General features: G+C 49.9%; 1 protein-coding gene across 4 annotated transcripts in view; it reads right to left on the bottom strand.

Moving 5' to 3' along the window:
- The window catches only part of JAK2 (Janus kinase 2), a 1,999,562-nt gene that overhangs the window by 528,503 nt on the left and 1,452,337 nt on the right, over positions 1–18,722 (bottom strand). For all 4 annotated transcript variants that reach the window (XM_069626008.1, XM_069626007.1, XM_069626009.1 and 1 more), the window contains one exon: positions 17,113–17,251. In XM_069626008.1, the coding sequence (XP_069482109.1) occupies positions 17,113–17,251 (139 nt within the window). The remainder of the gene's footprint in view (positions 1–17,112; positions 17,252–18,722) is intronic.

The raw sequence follows: 18,722 nt of genomic DNA, 5'->3' as shown, positions 1-18,722 counted from the left end.
CCAAGATTGAATGTCTTGTGATGATCGTAACAGAGACAACGGAAGACAAAAACATGCTATAACTGCCAACTTGCGAAAAAGAAAAGCAAAATACATTATATTTATTTATTTTATTGGATATTAATAAGACGCTTATACAGCAAAACAGAGTCCGAAATCGATGCTTATTATACTCTAAATGCTTTTTGGAAATTTTTGTAAGCATTGCGAATTTGAAGTGTTTAAGAACAGAATAAATCAGTGACTCACCCCCTGTAGTGTGCCTGAAATAAACCTTTAATGAGTGTAGCAATTACTGTATATTATTCCAGAAAGACACATTATTTGTTCCTCATATTCTTTCTTATTTAGGGTCACACTTGTGGAAACCACTGTTTTTTCTTTTTTAAGAGGCCTGACCAAGAAAGCCAACCACTCCAGAAACAAGGCGCTGGCCACAGCCCATGAGCTTCCATTAAAAGAAAAAAGAAAGGAATATATTTTTCTTTTTTAGGGGTAGCAAGTGAGACCTCAGGGGTCGCAGCTGTGACCCCTGAAAACCCCCAAATCACACCCATGAGCAATCAGGGAGGGGGTGAATTGTAATTGGAAGCTAAGCAGCCAAGACATCCTAGAGGAAAGTCATAATAGAGGGTCTGAAACCCTGCAGGAGCGAAAGAAGGAACCTGAACAAAACTAAAACTATCCCTAAAGATGGAAAATGTCAGTCCCCTAGAAGAATGACAGAACCTGATCCAGCGCATAACAAGACTATCTGTATATAACTTAATGAGTGGACCATAATAATCAAGAGAATCCCTGTGACCAAGCACCGCAGCCAGGAGAAGGGAGTCATTATCCTTGTTTTTAGACATTCACACAGATTGACAAGCACTTTAGTTAGAAAATAGCCAGGGACCACCCCATAGTTCTAGGAAGAGATGGGCCTTATTTTAAGTTTACAGTGAAAATGTCTATATAGCATCCATGTCCTTCTGATCCATTGCAGGTCCTACCTTGCTTGCGAATAAAGAACATGGTGGTGGTGTTGCCCGTGAAGATGCAAACCACCAGGTTCTGCAATTGAGGCTATAAGGACATCAGGGCCCATAACACCACCCTCATCTCCAGAACCATGATAAGCAGGGCTTTTTATTCTGGAAATTACAGGCCTCTGGCATGGTATTATCCAGTGTGAGCCCCCGCCCCTCCATGGAGGCATCTGTAGTAACTGTGACTTGATGTGCCGGAAGGCAAAAGGGGGCTCCCTGAGTGAAGTTGAGACGGTGACTCCACCATTGTAGGGCGTATCGAAAGGAATGCGTGAGGTGAAGTTTGTCCTCCGAAGACCCCGATATTTGCTGCAAACGGGCATCCAGGAACCTGAAGTGGTCTCATTTGGAGTATGCAGTGTGGGATGAATGGGATGTATGAGGACATCATTCCCAGGAAGGACTTGAGAGAGCAGAGTGAAGCAATCGCTAGGTGCCACAGCAGTGGACCTTGTTCAGGATGGTATTCACCCTCCTCTGAAGGAAAAGGACACATGCAAGAGTGTTGAAGCGTGAGCACAAGAACAGCAAGTTCTGAGCAGGATTTAAGAAAGACCTTTCAACGTTCACTGAGAACCCCAGTGATTTTAGGTGTAGGATTGTATCCTTGGAGTGTTGCGATGCCAGTGGAAGCAATGGGGCACGCAGTATTCCAGATACAGGTAATGCTCGAACGACAGAGGTGAACTACTAGTGGAGCCAGGCATTTGGTGAACACCCTTGCTGCTGATTGTAGCCAGAAGGGCAGGGGCCTTGAGTTGGAAGTGTTTTCCTGCGACCTTGAATCAGTGAAAATGTCTGTACCGCCGATGAATGGGGATGGAAGTAGAGGAGAGGAAATGCACTTCTTTCAGCTGGTCCAAGATGTGCTGAAGCGTCACCATGCGAAAAGTCTGAAACATGAACAATTTGTTGAGTCTTCTGAGGTCTATTAGGGGTCTCCAACCTCCTGACTTTTTCCACCACCATAATGTATTGAGTGTACTCCTGTGTGGGCAGGTGTGCTGGTAGAACTTCAATTGCCTCTTTATTTAGGAAGGACTGCATAAGTGTTTTTCTGCTTTCAGACAGGAGGAATAGAGGAGCCAGTGAACTCCAGAGTATGGCCCTGTTGAATGATGGATAACACCCATTTGTTGGTGGTGAAGGATTTCCATTGTGCAACAAAGTTGCAAAGCAGCCCCCCTACTGGGGTGTCGAAGTGAGAGGAGGTCGCGACCAGGTCCTAGTCAGGCCTGCTTTGGCTCTTGGCTTCAGTAGGAAACGCTTCGTCATCGCTAGTTTCCTCGATAATAAAACTGATCTTCCCTTGTAACCCCCTTGGGTGGTGTCAGTGTGGGACATCTGCAGATGGTAGGAGCATAATCCTTCTAAGTCCTTAAAAACCTTGGTTAACCTGAGTAAAAGGACTGGCAATGCTGTGTCAGCCTTGATGGCCTGCAGGGTTTCATACACATTCTTCCCAAACAGATTGATGCTGTCAAAAGGCATATCGACACGTGGAACTGGACTTCTGGCTAGATGCTTGTGGACTTAAGCCAACCTTGACGGCATAACCTGCACCGCTACCCAGCTGCCCTCAATGTCAACAGCAATAGGGCAATTGCATGATCCGATGCTGCTTCTCCCTCATGATATGATAAGTCATTTATAACGCGCCTGTACACAAGTGTTTCTAGGCATGTGTGGAAGTGCCTCATCCTGCTTTTCGTCAGAAAAAATAATCAAGGATTGGCTGCAGCTTGAACCAGAGCTCCCGGTCATAGCGGGAGAGGATTGCCAACCAGTTAGCCGCTTAGCCCATATCCTCCTCCCAGGTGGCCAGGGAAAGGCTGTCACTATCAGATCCTGAACCTGGGGGTGGATATGAGAGGGAGAACTACCTGGGTGGAGGAGCCTTGGGGAGTGGAGGCGAGGTACCCTTCGGTGAGATGCAGTATCCCCCATTTCCCTTTTCCAAGGAGTCTGACATTCCCTAGGCCTTTCTAGGCTATTCCCAGTCCCTTCCCTATTTTTCCAATAGATGGCCCCCCAATAGACACGAGTCAGGTACTGGGACCAGGAAGAGACAAACCAGAGCCATCCATCCTCCTTTTACTGACACACACACACCATTTAGGTACTGGGATGAGGAGAGGCAAACAAGAGCACTGCAGAACTCCCAAACCAGCAATGAGCGGTCTAGTCCTTTTTGGACCAGTCAACCTGGCGGAGGTTTAAAAGCAGCAAGAATGAAGGAAACTGAGCCAGCGGTGAAAGCAGGTCTACAGACTGCTGGATGAGGGCAGACCTGCTCTGGAAGGCGGCGTGGCAGACTGAGTGCTCAAGTTCCCCTGTAAGATGCAGAGTGTATGCAGCAGGAAGCAAGGCTAAAGGAAGCTGGAGGCCTGTGGCGGAATATGTAAAAGGAACCAGGATGACCAGGTGAAGCTGCAAATTGAGGCCCGAGCTGCGAGAGATGCATTGGTGATGGGAGCGAAGCCACTTAGAGCCGCAGGGGAGACGGAGTAAGGTGCTGCACTAGAGAGACAGAAAGACAGCTTGTGGCTTCCGCAAACCTTGCTGGAACGCCATAACTGGTGAGTCAGCCTAGGAAGGGGGACACCGTGAAGGCAGGCGAGCATGTAAGATTTATAAGACAGTTAATGAAAGCAAATCTAAATGAAAGAAAGCACTTTTAATACTGATCTGAATGAAAACAAGTATTTTGAATACCGACCTGAATGAAAGCAAGCACGGTTTAATGATGTTATGAATGAAAGCAGTTTTGTGGAATCACACGATATAAATGAATTGTGCAGCTTGATAGAACACACATTAGCATGAGCCATAAGGTTACAAAGGAATTGTGCAGCTTGAGAGAACCAGCATTGGCAAGAGCCATAAAGGAACTGTGTAACTTGAGAGAACAAACATTGGCAAGAGCCACAAGAATATATGAAAGTGCAACAAGTGAATAGTGGTAAAACAAGCAATGGTAAAGCATCATGAGGAAGTGAACTGAAAATAAGTCTGGTGCCAATGTAGAGCTGAAACAGTGGCAATGTGCATATGAAGCAGAAGCAAATTAGGTGTGTCGGTTGCGTCACCTGTAATGGGTGGACCGTAAATAATTGCAAAGAAGCTTGTGATTGAATATAAAGGAAATCTTGTGTGACCTAATATTATAAAGGAAATCTTGTGTGAAATAATATTAAGAATCTGAACTTTATGAAATTGGTGAAAGATAACCAAACCAGAAGATCTGGGAAGTATCCCAAGGAATTGTGTTTTTGGAATTGTTGAAAGACTTGAAAGCTTGGGGAAGGGATCCCCTTTTTGCACAGTGAACTATCTCTTGAACCTTGGGGAAGGGAAACTGCTTACATGTCAAGAGCTGGAAGCAGGAACAAGTTCCTAACTTGTAACTATTGTTCTACAGCATGGGCCTGGCATGGATTCACATGCTCATGAATATTCTGTCATCAGGATGGGAATCCTCGGTAAAAGAAATCACTTTCACTTATAAACTATTTCTCTAAACCAATCATACTGCCCCCATCCAATGACATACTGCCCCCATCCAATGACAGTCGTCTTCCTAACCCCCTCCTCTGGCAGCCATCTTAAGATTTGGTAAGCCCGTAAAGTGGCAGTATGACCAAGAAGAGCCGCAGAGAGGTCGGAGGGAGGGTTTGCATGTGAATCCATGCCAGACCATGCTGGAGAACAACAGTTACTGTTAAGTAAGTCCTTCCTTCCCCAGCATGTGGTCTGGCATGAATGCACATGCTCATGAATAATGAATACATAGCAGTACAACATTACACAACCACGGGAGGTGGCAAGGCTCAACAGAAGCAATCAACTCTTACCTCTGGAACAGACTCACCTCAAGCGAACAGGTTGCGTAGCACTGCCTGGCTGACTCCGGACTCCTTCCTGGAATCCCTGTCAACGCAGTAGAACTCGTTAAGGTGTGCATGGACCTTCACGTTGCCGCCCTGCAGATGTCCAGCAGGGACACACCAGACAAGAACGCTGTCATCACAGCAATCGCTCTGGTGGAGTGGGATCTTGAACGGCCGGGAAGCGGTTGGTTCGCCTACCGATGACAGTGCATGATGCAGCCGGAGTGGCAACTTGAGATGGAAGCCTTGGACAAGGCCTTCCCATGGTTCACAGGACCAAAGTTAATGAACAGCTGAGAAGTGTTCCGAAAGCCCTTTGTGCGCATCACGTACAACTTTAGGGCACAAGCAATGTCCAGCGAGTGCAAGGCCTGTTCAGCTGGTGACGAAGGCGTCGGGGGGAGGGGGTGAGGTTTGGGGGGGAGACAGGCAACACCAAAGGCTCGTTGAGGTGGAATTCTGACTGAACCTTCGGCATAAAAGAAGGGCTGGCCTGGATCTCACCTACCCTACTGGCAGAAGTGATGGCCATAAGGAAAGCCGTTTTTCACAAGAGGAACTTGAGAGGGGCCTGATACATAGTCAGCACCACTTGGAGTTCCAACACCGGGGCAGGCGCCTTCAACTGTGGTAAAGATCGAAAAAGTCCTTTGAGGAACTCCTTGACCAGTGGATGAGGCAAAAGTGACGATCTTCCTGGAGACCTGGTGTAGCGGGAGATGGCTGCCAGATGACCCTTGATCGAAGCATGTGCCAGACCAATCTTGGCCAGGAACAGCAGGTATGTGAGAACATGCAGGGCCGTGCCCCTCAACAGGGTAATCTTCTGCAACCAGGACCATGTAGCAAAGCACTTCCACTTATGACCGTAGCACTTGAAAGTCGATGACACCCTGCCGAGGATCTGTCTGCGGGCAACTCGTATCCACCAAACTCAAGGGATGCAAGAGCCAAGGCTTCAGGTTCAGCGACCCTGGGTCGCGATACAGGATAGCGCCTCCTTCTCTGGTGAGCAGATCCGGAACTACCTGCAGCTTGACCGGGGATGACGCCGACAGATGGTCGGATAACAAATCTACCATGCTGGGGCGAAGAGTATCATCCTGCATCGGCACTGTTTGAGTGTGTGGATGACTCGTAGCAGGAGAGGCACAGGGGGAAACACGTACAGAAAGATGCCTCCCCACAGGAAGGAGAACGCGTCCTCCAGGCTCCTTGGTTGGTGGAATCTGCTGGCAAACCTCTGGAATTTGGAGTTTGCTGCCGTCACAAACAGTTTGATCTGGGGCCTGCCCCACATGACGAAGATGCGGTCCACATGGTCCTGCCGAAGTTTTCACTTGTGGCAGGAGCGCAACTCCCTGCTGAGGGAGTTCACAATGGTGTTCTTGACTCCTGCTAGGCGAACAGGAACGATAAACATCGCTTGACCGATGGCCCAGCGCCACAAGTCCTGTGCTTCCATGGAGAGCCCTGGAGATTGGGTGCCCCCCCGTTTCCTGATGTAGAACACTGTGTTGGTGTTGTCTGCGAAGATCCTCAACACCTTGCCTTTCAGAGACGGAAGGAACGACTTGAAGGCCCAGGACACTGCTCGTAACTCCAGAATGTTGACATGGAGGTTTTTCTCCTCTGGTAGCCACAGGCCTCTGGCGCGTAGAAGTCTGGTGTGGGCTCTCCAGCCCTCCAGAGAAGCGTCTCTGTTGACCATCGCCTGGTATGGAGGGGTTGGAAACCCTGTGCCCCGGGCAATGTTGGAGCGGAGGCACCAACACCTTATCGCCCGATGAAACTCGTCAAGCAGGATCTTGTCCACTAAGCTTCCGGAAACCTGTATCCAGCGAGTGTCCAGAAACTCCTGAAGAGGTCTCACCTGCAACCTGCAGAGCCAGATGAGGTAGATGTAGGATGACATCATGCCGAGCAATGACTTGATGGTTTGCACCATGGCAGTCTTCATCGACAACAGCCGCTTCATCTTCCCCTGAATGACCGCAATCCTGTCCTCCGAGGGTAACGCCAGGCAGGGCACCGCATTGAGTCTGGCTCCTGGGAACAGCGAGTTGTGCAATGGTGTCAAGCAGGACGTTGGATAGCTGATGGTGAATCCCAGATCCATCAACAGCGGGACGGTCGCCTCCGTGTGTCTGACGGCTAACTCTCGCTAGTGGGCCTGGATCAGCCAGTCGTCGAGGTACGGGTATACATGTATCCCCTGTAGATGAAGATGGGCCGCCACCTGTGCCAGGCATTTCGTGAACACTCTTGGGGCTGACTTCAAACCGAAGCGTTTGGGCATTGACCTGATAGTGCTGTCCCTGCACTGCGAAGCATTGAAACATTTGGTTTTTCCTGTGAATGTGGACGTGGAAGTAGGTGTCCTCCAGGTCCAGCGACATCAAGAAATCCCCTTTTCCAGTTGGCCGAGCACGTGCTGCAACTTGACCATCCTGAATTTCTGAGACTTGAGGTACTTGTTTAGACATTGGTCCAGAATGGACCTCCAGTCCCCATGTCTTTTTTTCTGACCAAAACGTATCTGGAATAGACTCTGGAGCCCCAGAGTCGTTGGGGACTAGAACTATTGCCTCTTTTTGCAGCACGTCCCGTACCCCCTCCAAGAGCTGAAGGATGTGCTGCGCTTGACGGGCCACTGGAGAAATCTGTGGAACTGGCGCTGAAACTCTAGGGTATGTACTTGGGTGAGAGCGTCCAGCACCCATCTGTGGGTGGTGATCTTTCCCTGCTCGCTGACGAACCTCGTCAGCCGGCCTCCCACTGGGGTGCACGGGTGGCAGCCCGACGTCCTGGCCAGTTCAGGCTTGCTTCGGTGCAGGCGTCCTGCCTTGTGGGCGATGGAAGCGCTATTCTCCTCCACCGCAGGCCTGGGAACAGCCTCTGTAGGCTTCCAGAGTCAGATCTGGAAGGCTGAGGGTACGATGAGCAGAAAACTTTGCACAACCTGCTCGACTTTCCTCTGGAGTGCTGCTGGAGTGTGCCTATTGAAGGGGACGTCTCTGTATCTGCTTTGATGGCTTGTAGAGACTTGTCAACGACCTTCCCAAAAAGGTTATCTCTGTCGAAAGCCATGTCCAGCACCTTCGTCTGGACCTCCTGGCGGAAGTTTGTGGGCTTCATCCAGCCCTGGCGACGAAGGCAGACACCGCTCCCCATCTGTCGGAACCCTGTGTCTGCAATGTCCAGTGCCACAGTGATGGTGTGATCTGATGCCACCTCCTCCTCTTGGAAGAGAGCGATTGCCTCCATAATCTTGTTGCCGCGGTGTAAATCACCTTCCTTACCATGCCATCCATTTTCTTCTCCTCGCTGTCCAGGGGAACTGAACGCGACGAGCACGGGTTTCTTTGAGGCCGCCGAAACCACTGAATGCAGTGATGGTTGAGACCTCAGGCCCTTGGGTGCGGATTCTGGCACCCGGTACGTCTTCTCTAGGCTATGCTGTTTGGCCAGACCAATGCCAGGGTTCTTGCAGAGGGCCAGGCTTTTCTCCCACATGTCGTCCAGAAGGGGCACTGCCATGATTGTCTTCCTCTTGGCCTCACGCCTCTGGTACAAGAAAACCTCCTCTTGGTTTCTTCGGGCACAAGCCAAAATAGCTCAGAGGCTCTGGTGATCATGGAATGGAACGACCCCACCTCATCCGGTGGGGACGCCCTAGACTGCAGAAACCCGCCGCAACGCTATCGTCATCATCCGTCATCGCAGTGGGCGTATCTGTCCTCGTTTCCGCTGGGGAAGAGAGGGCCCAACACGGATGTGAAGACTGAAATGGGGGTGTCGGATGACACCTCCTCCTCTTCGCTGGTGGCTGATCAAGGGCCTGGGGGACCATTGGGACCGGGCCTTGTGGCATCCTCTTCTGAATCTGTGAAATCCAAGGTGTGGAGGGTTGACAATGTCCAGAGAGACATCTCTCAGCTGAGCTGGCATGATCGGATCACTAAGCCCGAGTCGTTGTCGTCGTCCTCCTCCACGTCCTCCTCATGGACCGTGTGCAAGGACGAAACTTCCATGGTCTGGGACACTGCCTGGGTCTTATCCGGGGCCCCTCACACCCATCCCCACTTTTTTACACCCTGAGGGGTCGGAACCAGGCTCATAGACGGCATCACCTTGGTGTGCCAGCAGACTCCGCCAAAGTCACTGCAGCCGTTTCGCACCTCCAGGGCAGGGACACATTCTGAGCCACGGGGAGTACCTTCAGTGGTCTGCCCCCTTCACCTTTGTAAGAGCAGCCGCCACCAGCTCTATCGTCGACAAAGATTTATCCGACGACGATTGGGCCTTTCTGGCCAGTTCGGCCTTCTCCTAAGTCCGTGGCTTCTCAGGTTTCTCCCGCAGCTTAGCCGGGTTGGACAATCCCCTTTTTGAGGAGGAGCTTGATTGCCGGCTGGCAATGGAAGCGGATGGCGATGTAGAGCGCGCCCTGGCCACCGTGGAACCCGCGGCTGCGCCAGTGGACCCGGATTTGCAGTTCTGGGCCTGGTCTTGGACCCACACGGATTAGGTGCCCTCAAAGAACTTAGAAGACCGCTCCTCGGACCAGCCGGTCCGGGTGAGGCATGACCCTGCTTGGAGCACAGGGCAGAGGCCTTTGCATTCAGCCACACTGCCAGTCTACTGTGCCTGTCCTTCGTTGCATTCTTGGAGAAACCAAGGCATATCTCGCATTCTCCTTCCTTGTGGTCTGGATGCAGACAGTAGAGGCATTGCAGGTGCTTGTCTTGAAAAAACACATTCTGCAGCCCGCACTTGGTGCAGGGCCCGAAGAGGGATCTTCCTTCCTTCTCCTCTGTCGTGGTCGAAGGGCGCGAAGTAGGCCCGATGGCCTTCTGGAAACCTTGACAATCTTGGCCATTTTGGGGTGCTGAAATTCACCAATAACGGATCTCTGGTGTCAGCAGATGGAGAAAAGAGCACACAGAGTCTTTTGGAACAAAAATAGATCCCTGTTCCTTTAAAAAGGGGAGCGCATGGCGCGCTGCTAATGCCCCAGTCAGCACCCGAGCCCGGACGTTTAGAGGGGTACTGAGCCCACCCTTTTACCCCATCGAGCAATAAGAAGCATTGCCCCCTGCAGATGACACCCCGGGGCACCTCCGCAACAAATTTGAAAGGAATCAGAGGCGGAACGGCAGAGTTAGCTGTGTGAGGAGCCAGAGCGGAGGCCAGCAGGCCAAGGAGCGGGGAACGCACACAGTGAGGGGCCCAGGTCTGCCCCCACGGGTAGGGTTCTGGGCTAAAGTGTGTGGTGGCCTGGCGCCCCTTACCCTGCCTCGGGGATTGCATGGTGGTGTGGAGACTCCTCTCACCCCCAGCGGAAGCGTAGCGAGGAGGATGACCAGCAGGGCGAAGCAGTAGCCTGCCACTGCAAGTCTGTCCCAAGAAGTGAGCTTGGTGTCCCTCCGGGTGAGTGTTGGCACAGGGATCCAGGGACACTGTGGGATAAAATAAAAGCCCTGCAGAGAAGGAGCATTCGGCACTAGGGGGAGGGGCAGAGGGGGACGACTGTAGGCACGGGAGGCCAGCCGCGAGGTGTGGGCTTGCTGAATCCACACAGTGGCGTGTGCCCGCCTCGTCACAGTGTACGGGGCCAAGCTATGAAGGAGTGCTTGGAAGCCCAGAGAAGGCCAACATTTGGAGGTGGAAGGCAAAAGGAGCGACCACAAGGAGCCCTGGGGCCAACATGAGGAAAAGACAGAGGGCGAGGAGCTGACCATGCAAAGACAGTGGTGAGTCACCCCAGAGAGCAATCTGGTGAAAGGAGCCCTAATGAGGGCGGCAGGGTCCGGTGCCCCACTGGGATGGAGGAAGCCATCACCCTAAATGGAATAGGAGGGTGCAGGTGGGAAGGTGAGGGCCCCCTCAGGAGGAAGAGGGGCATGTGCCTGCCTCTCTACACCACATCACATTTGTGACTGCTACGGATTAGAGTCAGCAGATGGGCAGCAGGGGAGAGGAGGTGGAACGGCAAGGAGCTTCACTATAGAGGTAGAGAGGCTAAGAGGCATTGGGGCAAAACCAAAGATGCCTAGTGAGTGAGGGGGGAGGAGGGGCTTAATGCTCGCTCCCTGGTACCCGGCCCAGGATAACACAATAAGGCAATACTGCCCCCGCAGATGGAAAGGGCACACTGAAAGGTGACCAAGTGGAGGGGTTACAGCAGTGCTCCCTGTAGGGAAGGTGAAACCCTGGCCCTCCGAGAGGTGAATCCCCAACTCAGAGGTGGTGTGCAGTGGCTGGACAGAGAGGAACGACTTGCAGCAGCGCGGGGTGAAGGCCTGGAAAGGCCAAAAATACAGTCGGTTCCAGAGAAGGGGGTGGACCTTGAGTCTACACAGCGAAAAAAGTGGTGGTCAGGGACTCCGGGCAACAGGGTGAGCTATACTGGTCCCAAGCCCGTGAGGGGCCTCCACAGTGAGACGAAGGAGACCCGGAGCAAATCTGACCAGCCGGCCATAAATGACCCGGAGAACAGCACTTCAGAAATTTCAATTCCAGGATCTGGAGGCGGCCACTAGCCCGGTGGGCCCAAGCTGGGCCGTAACAATGGCAGACGACCCAGTAGCCACAAAAAAAGACATTGCAGCGCTCATAGAAGAAATAAGGGGCTTGCGCTCAGCGCTGGGTCAAAGCCTCGACAAAATGGAACAAAGGATGGGCACATTTGAGGACAGGGTACAGTGTCTTGAAAGTAACCAAACATTATTAGATACACTGGATACACAATTCGAAAGAAGAGAGAGCGAAGTCAAGTTGAAAATGGACTACTTTGAAAACAGGGAGCGAAGAAACAACCTCCGCTTCTTTGGGTTCCCCAAAAGGGAGAGGGGAGTCTGAGAATGACATCAAGTGTGCCATATTAGAGGTCCTAGGGTTCCTCTTCGGATCGGACATCATTGATGAACCCACAAAAGACTGTGCACACTGGGCGGCGCCAGAGGTCCACGGACAATATTGACCAGGTTTCATTACTATTCAGAAAAAAGGAAAATACTTGAAAAGCCAAGGAAAACAGGCCCCATCGACAACGAAACTGCCAGGATAACCATCTACCAGGACCTATCCGTTTTTACTCTGGGGAGAAGGAGGCAAGGTGGACCCCTCACCAAATGGCTGAGTGAGAAGTGGTTAGGTACCTCTGGGGCTTCCCCTTCTCAATTTTGTTAGAACATGAAGGATATTCATATAAATTAGTCACTGAAGATGGCATTCAGAGGGTGACTGCCAAACTTGTGGAAGTACTGGATGCACAGCCCAACGGTCCGGGAAACACAGTGGAGGGATCAACGAGCCGTGAACTCTTGAGAAATAGAAAATTCCCAAGTCACGCAAATATAAGAAACTAAACACACACCCCTCCCCTGGCGAGAGGAAACCCAGAGAACTGCAGATATTGATGCTAATTGTGGAAATTGGGGGTGAGGTAGCAGTGGGGGGGGGGGAAAGGTTAACGACTTCACCTGCCCCCGGGGAGGCAATGCCAGGAGGCGACTGGAAGAAGAAGGTTGGGGGAGGGGTTTACTAGATTTTGGTGGTGACATGGAAAGGGGGGAACAGGAGAAAAAGGCTTTGCCAAGCAGGTCCTACGGGCAGGAGGACCACTGGTGATTCGATCCTGCTGACTGTCAAGCATCACAACGGGATTGACTGTCGAGGGGAGGAGGAAAGGGGGAAGAGAATGTTACAGGTTATACGTTTTTGAATGTTCCAAGTTCTGGCTTTAGAATGGTTCCTAAGGGTTGCATGGTCTCGGGAGGGTGGAGGTGCACAGTTCGAGGGGAGGGTCATGGAAGCAAGTGGAGGTGGGAAGAGCTTTGGAGGGGACGATGGGATCCTTAGGGGAAATGGTCATAGGCTCCCTCAACGTTCGAGGTCTCAATACGCCGGGTAGGAAGGCAATGGTCCGGCGGGAATTCAAAAGGGCGAAGTTATACTGGATGTGTTTACAGGAGATACACTGACATAAAGGAAGGGAACCTCGCCTGCACGCTGGGAGGTTGGTGAGATGTTTATGGCCTCCGACATAAGCTAAAGGAGGGAAGTGGTTGTTCTGGTATCAGCCCGATTGGGCTTTCTGGAGGAGGGGGTGCTCTCTGACCAACAGGGGCGCTATATATTTGTTAAGGGGAAACTCAATGCCTCCCAGATAACAGTCTATGCCCCCAATTCAGGCAAAAGGGATTTTGTGGAGGTGTTAAGAGACAAACTGATCCCATTTGTGGAAGGTAAAATGGTGGTGGAGGATGGGGGGATTTCAATATGCTATCAGACCCAGCTAGAGACCGCAAGAGGATGGGAAAGGAATCTGGGTCTCGCCCAGGTGAAGGGGACTCAGATCTATTGAGAACAGTTACTGAGGTCCTGTGCTTGGTAGATTCGTTACCCCCTGCAGCTGAGGAAGTGCGTCCTTTCACATATTTCTCGGCAGTACACAACTCCTACTCGCGGATAGTCCTAATTTTGGTTGACGCGAATTTGAAAGCACAAGTATCACACTCTCAGGTTGCCCCGATCCCGTGGTCGGACCACGACATGGTGAGGGTGGTGGTGGGGATGGGACGGATGTTTGCCCCTCGCGTGAGCTGGAGATGTAATGATATCTTGTTACGGGATAAAGAGGTGACTCAAGAGCTGCTTATGGCATTCAAGGACTACTTCAGTACAATGACACGTGGGAGGTGGGGTCCAGTCCCTCTGGGATGGCTTCAGGACTACTATACAGGGAGTCCTCATAAGGATAGGATCCCAAACGAGGAGAGGGGAGAGCAGAAACATGTCCTTCGACAGAAAATAGCTGAACAACAGCTGGGGGGGTTCTCGGGCCGCCTCACTCTCCCCGGCAGGGGTGAAAAAAGGCTCTCACGATATAAAGTGCAGCTGAACACCATCTTAGTTCAAGATACAGAGAAGAAACTACTGTTCTTGAAGCAGAAATAGCACGAAAAAGGAGAAAAGGCGGATAAGATCCTGGCATGGAGGCTAAGGGAAGAGAGGGTATTGGAAGGGAGTTTGCTGCATCTTATGTGAACCTCTATTCCTCGGAATGGCAGGGGGGCGATGGGCCATTCAACGCATTTCTGGAGAGCCTCCCCCTCCCCGGAGTGTCGCATGAGATGGCAGAAAATCTAGACAGGCCCATCACAGTAGAGGAAGTGCAGCTGACCATTAAGAGTATGAAGTTGGGGACAGCCCCAGGGGAGGATGGTTTCTTGATGAAATTCTATTAACTGTTCCACTCCCTCCTAGCCTCGTACTTAGTGAGAGTTTTCAATGCATACCTGGAGGGTAAGGGCCCTACCTGCCACGATGCTAATGTCAGCGATACTAGCCATCCACAAGGAGGGGGGAAGGATCCCAACAGTTACTCTTCATATAGACCCATTTCTCTCCTGAATAATGTCAAGATCTTAGCGAAGATCCTGGGAACTAGGCTAGAGGGGCTTTTGCCAACATTGGTCCATCATGACCAAGTGGGCTTTGTCTGGGGAGACAGGGGTCGGATAATATACGGAAGACTATAAACTTAATACATGGTGCCCAGTCAGCAGAGCAGGATTCCGATCTTATATCGCTGAACTCGGAAAAAGCATTTGATCGGGTGAAATGGCCATTTATGATGAGAGTATTGGAGAAAATGGGGTTTGGGGTGACTTTCCTGAGGTGGGTGTCAGCACTTTACAATGGCCCCAAGGCAAGGATTCTCAAACAGGGAGGCTTTCTGAGGTAATTACATTGTCAAGGGGTACACAACAGGATTCTCCCCTCTCGCCACTGATTTATGCCATGACCATGGCACCCCTCACAATCTCGATTCGGGAGAATAAGCGGAGTACTGGGGGTGAGATCGAGTTTAAACTCTTGCTTTTTGCAGATTATATTTTGGGCTATGTTACGGATATTCATACCTCTTTTCCAGCCCTAATGGAGCAGATTTTGATCCATGGTGATCTCTCTGGCCTGAATATCAATGTGGAGAAGTAATGTATAATGCCCATTCAAAACTGTAGTCCGCCCTTAGACTCGCAGAGCAGGTAAAGGGGCATGAGGGTAGAACATGAGGCCATAAAATATCTGGGGATCCAGGTCACAAGAGATATGAGGGAGATTGTGAAGGCTAACTATGACCAGTTACTCGTCACCATAAAATCACACTTTAAGAGATGGGCTCCCTTGACTTTATTATGGTACGGAAATATTATTTCAATAAAAATTAACATGCTCCCCCAACTGCTGTATGCGTTTGTGGACATCCCGAATCAATCCACCGAGAGCTTCTTTGTGGGACTAGCGGGAGAATTTTGCAGATTCATTTGGCAAAACAAAACACCCAGGGTAAAAATGACAACGATGATGCTTATGAGGGAGGCAGGGTTTGGATTCCCCAATATTCGATTGTACCACAGGGCAGCTCAGCTAGGTGCTATGCTTGAGCACATGAGAGATTATGTCAGAACCTCTTGGACCTATCTGGAGGAACTGGTAGCTCACCCCATGAAAGTAAGGGACTATCTCTGGTCCGGTCACAGGGCCATCCCAGGGAGATTGAGAACCCACCCCACGTTGAGTGTATGGTTCAAGTGGAGGGACAATGCAGCCAATCAGGAATTCTCGCCATGGCCTTCGTCAATGTCCTCTGTGTGGGGGCCCCCTTTCAACTTCACTAGTAGGAGTCTCAGGTACTCGCAGAGTGGTCAGATCTGGGCCTAGAGTGGGCAGGCAGCGGTTTAAGGACTGGGTATTTCTGGGGCTGGACTATATCCGAGAAGTGCTGGGGAGTCATATGATGAAATCATTGCAGAGGAGTGGGGGAGGATCTTTAAAAGTGACCTTCCATGGTGATGGAACACAATTATAAAATGCTGATGGGCTGGTATAGGGACCTGCTTAAACTCCAGGATGTTCGCAGAGACCTCCCCGTTGTGCCCTAAAAGATGTGACCAGGTGGGTTATCTCGCCCACATTTGGTGGAGTGGCCCAAAGATACAGGTGTACTGGGATAAGTATTAAGTTGGATGAAAGAAGTTACAGGGGTTCAATTGGGGTTACACTCACTGCAGAAGCTTTTAGGGCTCCTGGAAAAAGGTAGACATGAGTATAGACTACCCAGAATGTGGGAAGCGATGCTTAGAGCAAGATGCCTAGCCGTAGCGCAGGGATGGTAAAGCGATAATCTACCGGCCACATGGGAACAGAAGGTGCACAACATGATGGTGATGGACAGGCTGACAGCGGTGGTCAACGACAGGATGGGGTCCTTTAGTAAAGAGTGGGGAGCGCTGCTGTGTGGAGAGGATGCTGAAGCAGGGGTCCCCCACGAAGCCCAATGGACACGTAACAGTAATAAGGGTAGGGAGCCGAGATGACGAAAATTAACAGTGACTTCCAGCTTCAACCGAGACACTGACTCAACAACTGCCAGTAATTACTCGCACCTTTAGTGAAATGGAACCAAGAAAGATGTGGGGGGTGGGTGCAGGGGGGTAGGAGAAACAATCGAGAGCCCATGTGGGCCCGACTGCCAGCTATGTCTCTCGGAGAGGGATAGGGGATTTGAGTAGGAAGACATTATGTAGCTAGAGTAAATGCTTAAAGTTTTGTGGGGGCTTAGGGGGAAGTGGAGACTAACTGTTGAGGCATTGAACCGGATTACCAGATGTATGTGTTTCTCCCGATGTTACAAAAGTTAATAAAAAATAAAGTTTTAAAAAAATAAAATATATTCAACTTCCTAGCGTTAATTTGCATATCTGAAGACATGGTGGAACAATTGTGTGTTTGCATCCGTGACAGTACAGATGATAATCATTCCATATACAAAATCATACCAGCATCCATTCCAGATACAAGGAGATATTATCTTAATTTAGAGCAGTGTTTAATTCCTGAAGTCATTCATTATTCTGGAGCACAACCTAAAATGATCTCTTTTCATGACCATACAGCCAAGACAAAGCTCTTGCATGTCAGTGTACAATTCACAGTAAACACAATACAAATGGTGAAATAAAAAAAGAGTGTTGTGTGGTATTAGTATAACCATTCCATTTACAATTACCTGGCATCGGCCAAATGAATACACTTCCCTGTACTCGTTAATCAAATCAGCAGGAATACATTACAAATGTAGATTAAATAAAGTTCTAAAGAAATACTGCTGTGGGGCTTACTTTCTTTAGGCAAAACAGTGATACTGATCCCAGGATCACTCAGCTTGATGAAGGGAGGGGTGCCAGCCTTCCTGTCCTCTTCTCTGGTAAGCAAGATGTTTTTTGAACACACGTTCCCATGCACAAGTCCTTTGTCCTCCTAAAAATCAGAAAATATTTTCAAACATAAGTGATAAGGGGCAAACATTTGAAGGAGGCATAACATTAATTTAACTGACATTAATATTTATAAAGATTCTTCCACTCCAAACATTATTTCAATTTTTGGACACTTTTCGCAGTCGGGACATGCAATGTGTCATATGACTTAAGCAAAACTCTAATAAACTGCTAATTTACCTTACAGAAGGTGCCACACCCTTGAACACCATGCTGCTGGACAAACCAGTTTTTAGAAACCTCCATGCTCCCATATAGCGCGCAGAGCTGTACATGAAAATAGTTCGCGTTTGGAAGACAACCAATTGTACAACTATTGGATAAGCGTAATGAAACTCATTGAGTTTCCTTCAAGTAGCGGAGTCTAAAACCTTAAAATAGTTTTCACTGCAATAATGTTTTGGGTCTATGGCCTTTAGGTGGCATGGGTCACAAAACCAGTAAAGCTACAACAGTCATCCACGGATTGATCCAAGGGGTCCTGTTTTTCAGACAAAATTGCCACTGGTATTGTGAGTCCAAAGCTCCACCCCCCATTTCCCTTTTATGTATTTCCCTGTTTTCTGCCTGCTGGTGACTGTTCTCTCCCACACGTTGGAACCCCACATGCTAACTAGAAATCACGTTCTCAGTGTAGGGGGGAGGAGGCACTTGGTCCGCTTTGCATGTGCTCATTGGAGTGCTTTACTGGTAAGCACACAACTGATAACCACTGGCAGTGGGAGGGTGTTCAAAGTCTTATCCAGGTCTTTCTCCATGTTGATCATGTAATGCTGAAAGCAGGTTTTAAATATAATAGTTTGAATTCCCAACTTGGACACAGTCTCTCCACCAAGCTGCTCTGCGTTTGAGTTAGAGTGTAGCAAAAATAGGTCTGGCTTTGTCATCTTTTCCAGAGTGTCCTGCTGCAGAGTCTCTTCAATAGTTTTCTTTTTATTCTTCAACAATCAATGACCCACTGCCCCAGTAACCACATTTCAGAACCCCCTGGACTCCCTTCCTGCCAAGCTCCTCTGCTCTTTTCCTGAGAAATGTCGGAAAATATTTCAATCATGATATCAAATCCATCTTTTTTATTTTTTACAAAGACATTGAGGCGCTTTTTACATGAAAGTGTACGTAAGCAAGATTACAATTAAGACATGTGGTTACTTGGTTGCATCATACATGCTAGGTTACAAGGTACATTTGGGAATATTTCATGGTTTGGTTTCAATAGTGTACAGAGTAAGAGCTAGGATTAAACAGTTCAGACAAATAGCCTAGTTTTGATGGCTTTGCGGAACGCAAAGTGAGAGTCGATTTCCCTGATGTGCGCAGGTAGGGCGTTCCAGTGGGTGACCGCAATGGCTGGGAAGCTGGAGCCCCCTGCACGCACTCTGCGTGTTTTGGACTTGGCGATCATGTTGGTATAGGCTAGTCTGGATGGCCTGGAGGAGGTTGGCATGGCT

Source organism: Ambystoma mexicanum, chromosome 6p (genome assembly GCF_040938575.1).
Source record: "Ambystoma mexicanum isolate Mex_15411 chromosome 6p, UKY_AmexF1_1, whole genome shotgun sequence".
NCBI lineage: Eukaryota > Metazoa > Chordata > Amphibia > Caudata > Ambystomatidae > Ambystoma > Ambystoma mexicanum.
This window is presented reverse-complemented; position numbering and strand designations above follow the sequence as displayed.